Genomic DNA, 13,179 nt, shown 5'->3' with positions numbered 1-13,179 from the left:
AAGAGGAATGGGTAAGGGACAGACGATGAAAGAAAATTAAAGACAAAAGCGGAGGTAAATAGGCCGTTGTTTGTGTTTGTTGTTTATTGGCAGGCTAATGTGAGTGCAATTGACCAGACGGCATCATGCTGCCACCTCAGTACCAGGCAGACATCAAGTCAGCAGGCTTTTCCTTACCGGCTTAGTCTTTAAAGAGGGGGCTTACCTCCCTCCTCTGCTCTTTGGTGTCTCATTCTGAAAAAGCGCAGTGTGGTCTGGATACTACTAGCCTGTGGGAGGACATCCATTTAGCCCAGCTTGTTATTTTAAACACATTTGGCCAGTGAATTAAAGTCCTCATTACAACAATGGATTTTTAATGTAATACTCCTTCCCGGCTAATTCAGAAACAGATATATTTACATATTGATGGCCTTTGTATAATTTAGTTATTAAAGTAATCTGGCTGATGATGTAAATGTCTTTGCTGTTCACAGCTGTCCAACATCTAGGCCATCTCATCAACTAGTCTGCTTTTACTAAGCCGAATTTGGGTCTGTAATGAGACTATGGAAACTAGGGCCATATTCAAATCTCCAACTACTCCATTAGAAGTAGAACACATTCAGGTCTACAATAGACTCTTAAAATTAGGTCCTATTATAACTAAAGTCTCCAACAGGACTACTAGGACTAAGACACATTCAGGTCTATGATGGGCTGTCAGAGGTTGGTCATATTAAAACTTAAGTCTTGGGCGTCCAGGTAGCGTAGCGGTCTATTCCGTTGCTTACCGACACAGGGATCTCCGGTTAGAATCCCCGTGTTACCTCCGGCTTGGTCGGACGTCTCTACAGACACCATTGGCCGTGTCTGTGGGAGGGAAGCCAGATTTGAGTATGTGACCTGGTCGCTGCACTAACACCTCCTCTGGTGGGCCGGGGCGCCTGTTCAGGGGGTAGGGGGAACTGGGGGGAATAGCGTGATCCTCCCACACACTACGTCCCCCTGGTGAAATTCCTCACTGTCAGGTGAAAAGAAGCGGCTGGCGACTCCACGTGTATCGGAGGAGGCATGTGGTAGTCTGCAACCCTCCCCTGATCGGCAGAGGGGGTTGGAGCAGTGACCGGGACAGTTCGGAAGAGTGGGGTAATTGGCCAGGTACAATTGGGGAGATAAGGGGGGGGGGGGGTCCAAAAAAAATTAAGTCTCTAACTGGACTATTAGAAATAGGTCACATTCAAACCCAGATTTCAACTAGACTGTTGTAACTGGGCCACAGTTCAAACCAGATTTAAGCCAATATTCATCTCCTGTTTTTTCCCAACTTCCACAGAGTTTGGTTTTGTTTTTTGTTTTTTTACTTTGTTTTTGTTTTGTTTTTTTCCCCTCAACTCTCCTCCTGTTTTAATTTCTGGCAATCCCTTTTTCTTTCTGCTCCTGTCTGGGCAGGTCACGTTCCCGTTCCCAAGGAAGGAGGGACAGAAGGGGCCCTTCATCAGACAGGAGGTTTGACGAGAGGGAGAGGGGCAAGGAGCGTTATCGCCGAGGCAACAGCTCAGGCCGACCAAGGGGGCATTCCAGATCCAGGTATGTCAAGCACACGGTGTCATCAGACCACGGTGGGAAGCAGAGTTCAATTTTGGGAGGGTGTATAGTGTCGCTACATTACTATCCATCCCTCTGGGTTAATGGTGCTTTACAATATATCATAATCAAGGAACGTTAGTATATATCAAGGAATGTATCATAAATCACTCCAGTTTGACAAGCAGCAAGTGGGTGTTTTGGGGAGCGTAAAGCTAATGTAGTGTATGGTATGCAATGTTCTTTGGACATTGAAGTGAATGAATATTATAATATAATGAATTTTTAACAGTAAAAAATGTAACGACTGTGGATTAACTACAAAATATGCTGTAGTGATCGAAAGAGATTGGGAGACCAATCACAAAACTAAGCCATAAGCACCAGAGACATGTTTTTTTTCTCCCCGCGCTCTGTTAGTTTGGCTGCAATCAGCCAAACTACTATTCTTATTCCATATATATTATTATTATTCCTCTGCTTCTATTTTTTTTTCTAGCGCTAACTCTATACACACGATACAAGCAAGAACGACAGTTTCAACTTTACATAATAAATCACAGTAATACCTATGGCGCTATGGCTTGGCAGATTAAAAAAAGAAAAACATTTATAGAAAGTAGTGAACATAAAATTGAAAAATTTAGTAAAGGCCCGTATATCTCAATGGGGGCAATACATCATCTTCATCTGAATCAAACATGCAATATACCAGAATGAACGGTATGGCCAGCTTATCAATTACATATACTATGTACAGGTGCATCTCAAAAAATTTGAATATTGTGGAAAAGTTCATTATTTTCCGTAATTTAATTCAAAAAGTGAAACTTTCTTATATTCTAGATTCATTACACATAAAGTGAAATATGTCAACCCTGTTTTGTTTTAATGTTGATGATTATGGCTTACAGCTCATGAAAATCAAAAATCCAGTATCTCAAAATATTAGAATTTTACATACGACCAATCAAAAAAAGGATTTAAAATACAGAAATGTCGACCTTCTGAAAAGTATGTTCATTTATGCATTCAATACTTGGTCGGGGCTCCTTTTGGACGAATTACTGCATCAATTCGACGTGGCATGGAAGCAGTCAGCCTGTGGCACTGCTGAGGTGTTATGGAATCCCAGGTTGCTTTGATAGCAGCCTTCAGCTCATCTGCATTGTTGAGTCTGGTGTCTGTCATCTTCCTCTTGACAATACCCCATAAGCCACAGAAGGTCATTGCTGAAAGGGCTGGCTGTTCGCAGAGGGCTGTATCAAAGCATATCCATGGAAAGTTGACTGGAAGGGAAAAGTGTGGTAGGAATAGGTGCACAAGCAACAGGGATGACCGCAGCCTTGAGAGGATTGTCAGGCAAGGCCGATTCAAGAACTTAGGGGAGCTTTACAAGGAATGATTAAATGTTTCTCTCAATAAACATGTCCAGATGAACTGATTTAACTTTCTTTCTCTGATGTTCTTACCTGGATTATTAAGCATGCCTAAAGACAGGACCTATAATAGCTGAGAAAGCCCAACAATTTTCTCAGCTAATGGACAGTAGCAGGTGTCTCATGCCTTAGTGCCTGCACAGCCTCAACCTCTTTAGGATACAGCCAGTAACCCTGTTAAGAGAAGATGCGACCCACATAACATACTTTCCGCTTGAAGAACTCACACTTCTTTGGCCTTAGCTTTATTCCACACTGCTTCTGTCTCTGCAACACTCTGCGGACATTTTCAAGATGCTGCTGGAAGTCACTACTAAAACATCGTCGACATAAGGGACACAAATTTCATCCCTTTGATCCCCCAGACGTCCCTCCATATAACGCTGGAAGGCTGCTGGGGTATTAGTGAGGCCAAATGGGATTCTGACCCACTCGTTGAGTCCCCATGGCGTTATGAATGCGGTGCAGGCTCTGCTTCATCGCTCAGGAACCCTTGACGGTAAGTCTCACCTTGATCCAGCACCGTAAACCAGGAGTTGCCTCCCAGGATTTGCAAAACCTCCTGGATTCTCAGGATTGGATGGCTATATGGCTGTCTTCTCATTGAGTAGTCTATAATCTATGGATAGGTGTAAGCCCCGTCCTTCTTTCTTACACACACCAGTGGCGATGAATAAAAAGAACACGACTTTTGAATCCAGCCTCAGCTCAGTAAGTTTTGTCAGTGATTCTTCCGTTGATAGAGTGAACGAGGGATAGCATTGTATTTTTTCCTCACTGGGATACCGTCTTGGAGCTTAATGTCCATTTTCAGGTCAGGAATAAATCCTGTATCCCACTTGTTTTTGGCAAACATGTCACACTGCGCCCTGGGCATCAGTCTGGAGCAAAGCAACCGAGATGCGATGTTTGGAAAATACGTTTCTCAACTGTTCCGAAACTCCCGCCACATACAGAATCACCACTGGTTTATCCTTGCGCAGCTGTTGTCCTTTTCCTCTCTTCAATTGGGCTGCACTGTTTGGGCATCTTCCTGGCTTTGACAAATGCCCAGTTAGGAAATTACACTTAACCAGGGAAGTACATCATGTCAACGTCATGTCTCAGTTGCTTTCAAACCCCAGAACACACTGCGCTAGAAATTGGTCCACCCCAAAGATCGGATCCCCCGGCACAAACAGAGCAATATAGTGTACGCTGTTAAGTGCCAGGAGGTTTACGTGACTTGTACACAACGGAAACCAAACAGATGCTGGCCAAAGGATGGCACAACACAGAATAGCTAACGTGTCAGGCCAGGACTCCGTAGTCTACACCCATCTACAGGCCAGTGGCCACTCCTTCGAGGATGAAGTTGTGCATATCCTTGACAGGGAGGAATGCTGGTTTGAATGGGGAGTACAAAAGGCCATCTATGTGAAGAGGGAACAACCATCACTGAATCGATGTGGGGGCCTAAGAGTACATCAGTCGCCATCTAGCAATGCTGTTATTGCAACCATTCCCCTATCATCTGTGAATAGTACACATGGCCATTGCAGCTCTAGTTGATGGTCACAGCAATTTGCATATGAAACCGATCATTGGTTTCGGTCGTTATGCCGCTGTATTGTTTATAAGGGTGGGATACCTGCGGTCAGTTGAGACTGAAGAGGTCACTTAGATGAGTGATGAAACGTTTTTGTTTTGTTTTTTTCAACATAAGTTATGCCCACATGAACTGATTGAGCTTTCTGTGCCATGGTCAGGGTTTCCTTTTTCTGTGTTGCTCAATGGGAAGAATAGTACAATATTTTGTGCCTTTGCATTGTCATTATATTCATTCATGCATTGTAATGTCATGTTTACCTCTGTAAGAATTATGTTTATATTAAATGTTAATGTGGTATATAATTGTTTCTATGTATGAAATTAGGTTTTTTTAGGAAGGTTGGTTACAAAGGCCATCGTGGTGTTTTCATCAATAGGCTCATGTTTCAAGTGACAAGTTATTTCTGACAGACAGCACTTGGAAAAGGTGTTCTCTAATGGTCTGGAGTGTCACAGAAATCTCCGAGTAGTCGTGTGACGTGTATGCATAGCACCCTATAGTATGTCTAAACAGTGGAAATGTTTCTTTTGTCTCCAAGGTCGCCTCGTGATAAGAAGAAGACTTCGTCGTCATCCTCAGGAAAGCGGCGGAAAACAGGCTCTTCCCTCTCAACTGCCTCCTCACCCACCAGAGCTTTCTCGCCTTCAGCTAGCCCAGCCTCCAGCCTAGACCGCTCCAGGTAACAAGTCATAACACCTGTCAATCAGCCAGTCAGCCGGTCTCGTTGTGTTCACTGGTTGGGCTGAATGGTGCCATCTCAGGGAAACAAAAACTCCAATGGGTGCTGCGATCATGGATGACAAGTTTTGAACAGCTTCTTTTCTATTTTGTTTAGATCCAGTAATCTAGCACTCCCCTCTGAAGCCTGAAAGCATTTATCTCCGTCCACTATTCTAGGTACACGTCCTAATACAGTCAAGTCAAGTCAGTTTTATTTTTATAGCCCAATATCACAAGTTACAAATTTGCCTCGGGGCTTTACAGCAACACAACATCCTGTCCTTGGACCCTCGCATTGGATAAGGAACAACGCCCTAAAAAAAAAAGTTTAAAAAAAAAACCTTTAACAGGGAGAAAAAATAGGGAGAAACCTCAGGAAGAGCAACACAGGAGGGATCTCTCTCCCAAGGCGGACAGAAGTGTAATGGATGTTGTGTGTACAGAATAAAACACAATTTACAGAATACAACATTGAAAGAGGACAACACAATTGTGAAGGAATTATAGATGGATGAAGAAACGATGAGGATGACACCAAGCAGTGTCCAGATGCCACCGGAAAAGCCTGGGACCTGAGCCACGCTACCATCACCATATAGACCTGTTAAGAGGACAGACTATACATGCACACGGGAGACGTGCATCATACCAATCACATACACGGAAGAGACGAGAAAAATCATTACTCACCCACCGGATTAAGAGAAGGATACAACACTGAAACAGGATAACAAAACTATATGGATTTATGAAGATTGTGATGAGGAGGATGCCAGGCAGCGTCCGGGTGTTGACCTCCATCACCATGGACTCCTGGGAGGGGGACAGACTATACTTGCACACAAGGGAGACTCACGTCACACCATTCACATACATGGAAGAAGAGACGAGACATTCAGGGAGAGAGAAAAGACATGTTAGAGAAAAGAGGGCAGTTGCAGTAGTCAGTAATCTATGCTTTATAATCTCGTCGGCAGTCCTCTGCTCACTCTTTGATTTGTTCACTTAGTCATTTGAACAAATGACTGCATTTCAGGTATGAAAGGTGCTATATAAATAAAGATTATCATTATTATTATCATCATTTGTTCAAATTAACTCAGTCATCTATTTCCCTAGTGGTGTGTTCATCAAGTCTTTAGCTCACTTGGTTGGAAATCTAAATAACCTTAAATCTTTCTAAGAGAAATATAAATGGTGGCAGAAAAAGCTAGTTCTCTGAAGCTGTATTTAAATCGTATTGTGTAGAATGTGGACTTTGTTTATTTATCTATATGCATTGCCGCTGTTCATGTTATGGTTTAGGTTCAGGGGCAAATATTTCGTGGTTATTTATAGCTTTCAGATAAATAGTCACAAAAAATTCCTTCTTCTATCCTCTCCTGGTATTCCTGTATACTCCCCTCCCCCATTCCTCCTCCACTGGCCTCTTTTACTCCTCTGCTTTTCTATCTTCACATATCCTTTCTTCTCCATCTCCGCTCTCATTTTTCCGCCTGTCTGTTTTAGCACCATTCACCAGCCAATGTAAATATTGCTTTGCTTCTCCTGTTAAAGTGATTGACTGTCTTTCTCTCTCCCCCTCATTCGCTCGCTCTCTCTCGCTCTCTCTCTCTCTCTTGTCTCTCCTACAAGGAGTGCTTCTCAGGACAAAGATAAGGCAGTGTCTTCCTCCATAGCCTCCTCTGTTCAGTCCAAAATTACTCAGGTAATTGTCACTTCTTTTTCAAACGTCTCATATTTGGTGCAGGGCCCTCAGTATACAAACTGCTCTGCTTTAACACAGTGTATACATTATAAAGAAAGGGAAAGGGAAGTCAGAAATGGACACACGTTTTGCATATGTAATGAATTAGTCTTGATGGGATGCACATATGAAACTCATCATGCAATATTTACAAGGGAAACATTTTCAAATATTATATTCAGAAGTAATGTAGGAAATAACGGGTATCTTCTGTGCACAGCACAAAAAGAAAACATGTTTAAGTCATCAGGAATATGCTGATGGCGGGTCTCTGTGGTTAAGTAGTCACACATTGGTTATTACACTTGGTGATAAAACAAAAAATATTTATGTTCATGGAGAATAGTGACCCAAGCAGGTGGATTTTAGATATTGTACAATCTAGACTACTATGCAGCCTGTTTCTAAATACGCTGTCATTTTGAATGAGAGTAAAGTCAAGTCAATTTTATTTGTATAGCCCATCGTTGACCAAGCTACCAATCAATCGCATGGCCCTGAAGGGTGAACGCTGCCGCCACTAGCTGCTGCTGCTCTCTGGATCTTTCTGTTGATTTTTGCTCTGTCGTCTCTATCGTTCCTTTAGCAAGATGAACAGTAACTCATTCTGCTGACATTTTCACAAATTTAATAATCCTGTGTATTTTGGGCTACCAATTGTTTCATACCTCGCTGCTGGCGTTCTACTCCGGAGCCTATGTTTGGTACAGCACCGCAACAGTGTGGATCAATAGGCTGTTAAAATGAAGTATGTTCCTCTGGATTAACCTGTCTTTGATACTCCATCAAGTAACACCGTTACTTCAATACATGGCAGTGGAAAATTTTCAACTACGACCCCATCTCTCAGAGCCACCACCAGCATTGCATCATCACCAGGATATCGCTCGGCATTTTCGTTGGAAATACATTCACTGTGGATCCCACCGGAACTTCAATTTCGATGACACAGAACCAATACTTTCCTTCTGGTCTTCCAGCCCTCGTCCCTCAAGAAAGTTAGTTAACATCCGCTCGCTAACCAACAAGGAACTTAAACTTCATGATCGACTGAATGATCATATGTTGGATTTCTTGTGCTTGACTAAGACGTGGCAGCAACCCAATGACTTTTTACATCTTAATCAAACTATTCCTCCTGGGTTGGTATCCACCTGCAAATCCTGTGCCACTGGCAGGGGGGGGGGTGGTATCGCAACACTTTACGGTTGAATAAATTTATTAATCACCAAAATAAAGATCAAGATTTGAATCTAATCGAATTTTCCTCATTCTAATAGGTCTGGATTTGGATTTGATTTAATGAGATAATTGACAGCCCTAATATCCGCTGTGATGCAGATGACCTATGAAACAAGGGTGTGGGTGGGGGACTTAGTTCAGTTGTCAAGAAAGGCTGTTGCTCAGAGACAGAAGCTTTCCTCTGCTTGTTTTTTTTTGTTTTTTTTAAATGCCTTATAAATCTTCCTTGAAGGAAGATATAATCTAATGGGCATGGTAAGACGGATTTGATCCTCCTAGAGTGTTTTCTGGACCTCAAGTCATAAAGCACCTGCAAGGTTGATAGCCTGCAGCCACTGGTCCTCTACACGATTTGGAAAATGAGCTGTAGTCTTGTTTTGTCCCGCGGGGTGGCTGACCCAAACCAGACATTTACAGAGGAGGTGAAGATCAACCCAGTGATGGCTGTCTAGAAGTGGGCTATCATCTTTGATAAGTTGGTGCTGAGGGAGTTCATACAAGGTAGTTGTGTACCCCTCTCACCTATCAAGTGTATTGCTATTGGCACGTTTGGCACGTATATATTTAATCTTTGTCTTGACTGGAACTGTTTCTTCGGTTTCTTACTGGAGAGTCTCCACTGAACTCTTCTTTTAGTCTTGTAACTAGCCTGATCCATACTTGACAAGCAGGCGTAATCAGAGGTTCTTACGTATTTACGTGGGCCAAGTAGAAATGTTCAGACCAGCTTTGTTTGGCCTGGATGTACCTATGGCAAGCCAAAAATTGTATCTCCAGTGCACGTTGGGGGGGGGGGGGTAACTGCATCAAGATTCTCTCATACAAGGTTATGTCTCAATGCAGAAAACTCAATAATCGGATATTTAAAGCTCAAGTCTTGACTGGGCTGTACGGCTGCCGCTGAACCAACTGGATGGTGAAACGTAACAGATGTAAAGCATGTGTCGTGTTTACGTTCTAAGCTAAGCTACTTCAGGTTTGGTGAGGATGGCTGAGCGTGAGCAACCGAAGTTGGATACAGTCCGACCGGCACCCTCCGGCTTAAAAGCCAGCGTATGGAAGCATTTTGGCTTCTGCGACGTTGAAGGGAACAGGGAGCTGGACAAGAGCCACGCTGTATGCAAGTTGTGTCTAACTAAAATAAAATGTTTTAGGAGCACAACAAACTTGAGAAACCATATTTCACGTTTCCACCCAGAGTTGGAGGAAAAACAGCAGGTCGTAGTCGCTGCCAACCGGAGAACAATTGAACAAGCGATATCAAAGCTTCCACTGAGCTCGGAAAGGGCGAAGCGAATCACAAAATCGATCGCAACTTTTATTGCCGACGGTTTGCGCCCCTACTCGGTCATTGAGAACCGGGGCGTTCGCCCTGTGCTGCGCACTTTGGAGCCGAGATGCAACGTCCCATCTCGACCTTTTTTTCACCGACAATGAAGCCAAAACCAGTCAGGGAATCGTTGAGGAAAGCGGGTAGGATGGTAATGACATGCGATGCGTGGACATCCGTTGCTACAGAATCTTATGTCACCGTAAAGGCGCACCTTATTACCGATGACTGGCAGCTCGTGCGGGGGGATGTAGTTACTGCACACCGGGGCACACCGGGGCAGCATGTAGACCAACTCCTGTTCTTACACAAAAACGCCTGTTCTTACACAAATTCACCAGCTAAGCCCATTTGCTGTGTTGCACTCCCATGCATTTCCACGATTTCATTGTGGCCTATTATTTGTATTTTATACATTATTTATTGTTTTGCCACATATTAGTTTTGTATGAGAGCTGGTACAGAATTCTGTTGTTTTTGTATGAAACCTGTTTTTGATTTTAATATACGGCATTTTTTTTTTTTTTTGTCTGGGGATTTTGTGCTGGTGGCACGGTGGTGCAGTGGTTAGTGTGGTCACCTCACAGCTAGAAGGTCCTGGGTTCGATTCTCGATTCCCGGGGTAGTCCAACCTTGGCGGTCGTCCCCAGTCGTCCTCTGTGTGGAGTTTGCATGTTCTCCCCGTGTCTGCGTGGGTTTCCTCCGGGGGCTCCGGTTTCCTCCCACAGTCCAAAGACATGTAGGTCAGGTGAATCAGCCGTACTAAATTGTCCCTAGGTGTGTGTTTGTGTGTCAGCCCTGTGATGGACTGGCGGCCTGTCCAGGGTGTCTCCCCGCCTGCCGGCCAATGACTGCTGGGATAGGCTCCAGCATCCCCACAACCCTGAGAGCAGGATAAGCAGTTTGGATGGATGGATGGATGGATGGATGGATGGATGGATGGATGGATGGATGGATGGATGGATGGATGGATTCTGTGCTCATTGCCCATAACAGTAGGATTTCGGTTGCAGTCTTGATTATTCATTTGTGAATGAGGGCAGCTTTTTATTTTATCAAGCGACTGCTGAAATCTTGCTGAAGCCCGTGTTGATTTACAATAGGGATGCTGCTGCAGGCACACTTTTCTCACTGGTTCTTTGCAGTGCTGGGAAACTTGACCTTTCAGCTAACACATCTCTTCTGTTTGTTACTGTGTTAATAAAAGGTAATGGAATTAAATCAATGTGTTTATTTTAATTATGGATCATTACAAATATGTTTTAAAAGTAGCAAGTAGTCACACAGTGAGAAAAAATAAATCGTGTATAAGAAATCAAAAATGTTGACGCATCAAGATGCATCAATAATGGTTTTATAGTGGCATCGTAGCCCTCTGAGTCGGGATCGAATCGAATCGTGAGGTGCCTGGAGATCCCCACCCCCATGCAAGTTAAGATTTTCACAGTGCCAGTAAATCGGTGGCGCCGAACACATTCCTCGTTTGCATTCTGTCAAGTAGCTCATCTCTGACCCGGGGTCAGTTTCTGCCTCTTACCTGGGGTCAGTTTCTGACTCTGGCCACTGCAGCATGTGTAGGAGGATTAAGTGGTGCATTTATTTCCCCACCAGCCTGACAGGGTTTGTGGCTCTTCCTCTGTGTGTGTGTGTGTGTGTTTTTATGTTTGTAGCAGCTTGTTTGAGGTTTGCTTGTTGAAAGGTGACAGGAGGAGATTTTGCTGAGATCAAAACTGCGACAGATATAAAGGAAGTGAGAGACAAAGATTAAAAAAAGAGATGCGATAGAGAGAAAGAAAGAAAAGATATGGCAAAGAAAAAGGGATAATGGGACAGACAGAGCAGGAAAAAGATGATATAGGATGGAAAAGGGGTGGCGCAGCGGTTAGTGCAGTCGCCTCACAGTAAGAAGGTCCTGGGTTCGAGCCCCGGGGTAGTCCAACCTTGGGGGGAGGGGGGCGTCCCGGGTCATCCCGGGTCGTCCTCTGTGTGGAGTTGGCATGTTCTCGCCGTGTCTGTGTGGGTTTCCTTCAGGTGCTCCAGTTTTCTCCCACAGTCCAAAGACATGTAGGTCAGGTGACTTGGCCGTACTAAATTGTCCCTAGGTATGAATGTGTGTGTGTGTGTGTCGGTTCTGTGTGATGGCCTGGCAGCCCCAATGACTGCTGGGATAGGCTCCAGCATCCCTACGACCCTGAGAGCAGGATAAGCGGTTCGGATAATGAATGGATGGATGGAGGATGGAAGAGAGTGGGATTGCTAAAACAAAGGGGGATGGGGAAATTCCTACAGGAGCCAGAATGAAAATGAGTAAAGAGGGAGAGACAGATGGAGCGGGGTGAGATAATCGCCACCAGTCTAAAAGTCGTGACATAACATTATCTTCTTACACAAGCTCACCAGCACTCTTCTTCTACTGAGCTGCTACAGCTGGAGTCAGCGTGCTGCTGTTTCTGACCTTATCCAAGCCGCCTGCCTGCCCGCCTGCCTGCCTGCCTCCGCTGACAGCACCATTCAGCTAGTCATCTGATTTACCTCGGGGGGCGGGGGTGAGCTTTTAAAAGTGTCTCATCAACTTTAAAGCTTTGTGGTTTGTGGCCAAGGAGGCAACTCAGTTTTAATATTACAGCAAACAAAACACAGTCAACGTGAAGTTTCACTGATGGGGAGAGTCGTCTGGCTGTCATGAACGCCTATAATGATGATGGATGATCATTTCGAAGATAATTTCAAAGACTAACACTGCTCTTGACAGGCAGTTCAAATTTGCATAATCCAAAGTCTTAACTAACTAGTCTAACTGTCAAGTACCCAATTCAGACATCAGTGAATCCATGAAGAAGAGGAGTTGTCTGTGATGAGCGCCGGACGATCCAGAAGTTTAGTCAATACATGAATGAACCTGGAGAAAGTGGGTTGCTGCGAGACTCTTCGGGGCCTGAGGGCTTTGAACAAAGGCCTGACCTGAGGCTTGCAGTTGAGTTGAGGGTTGGGTCTGGGAAATGAGCTGGCTTGAACTGGCTTGGAAAGTTGGACCTGGTGTGGCGGATGACTGAAGATGTGGCAGGGGCCTTGAAGTTGAGGCTAGCTAGAATGGTAAATGGACTGCATTTATGCAGTGCTTTTATCCAAAGTTCTTCACAATTAATGCCTCGCATTGCACATCCTTGCACACACCGTCGATTGTGTCAACCATGCAAGGTAGACTAGTTGGCATGACACGCTATCTGACCACATCTGACAGCAAAGTCAGTCATACTTTTTCCTGATAGCTAAAGCCAAAGGTGGGGCGAAAAGCTGTCTGTCATCTGTTTTAGTCGCTACACACAACATCCATTTCACGTCTGTCCGTCTTGGGGGAGGGATCCCTGCTCTGTTGCTCTCCCTGAGGTTTCTTGTATTTTTTCTCCCTGTTAAAGCGGGTTTCGTTTAAGGCAGTTGTTCCTTATCCAGCGCGAGGGTCCAAGGACTGGATGTTACATTGCTGTAAAGCCCACTGAGGCAAACGTGTAATTTGTGATGTTTGGGCTGTACAAAAAATAAATTG

General features: G+C 44.3%; 1 protein-coding gene across 3 annotated transcripts in view; it reads left to right on the top strand.

Annotated features, from left to right (window-relative positions):
- sfswap (splicing factor SWAP) overlaps positions 1-13,179 on the top strand; it is a 135,139-nt gene that overhangs the window by 106,836 nt on the left and 15,124 nt on the right. For 2 of the 3 annotated variants that reach the window (XM_056290568.1, XM_056290566.1), the window contains 3 exons: positions 1,432-1,569; positions 5,135-5,275; positions 6,952-7,024. In XM_056290568.1, the coding sequence (XP_056146543.1) occupies positions 1,432-1,569; positions 5,135-5,275; positions 6,952-7,024 (352 nt within the window). The remainder of the gene's footprint in view (positions 1-1,431; positions 1,570-5,134; positions 5,276-6,951; positions 7,025-13,179) is intronic. The other variant, XM_056290569.1, reaches the window with a different exon arrangement.

Source organism: Lampris incognitus, chromosome 12, assembly GCF_029633865.1.
Source record: "Lampris incognitus isolate fLamInc1 chromosome 12, fLamInc1.hap2, whole genome shotgun sequence".
Lineage (NCBI taxonomy): Eukaryota > Metazoa > Chordata > Actinopteri > Lampriformes > Lampridae > Lampris > Lampris incognitus.
Note: the sequence above shows the minus strand (reverse complement) of the source record. Positions and strands in the feature narration are given on the sequence as shown.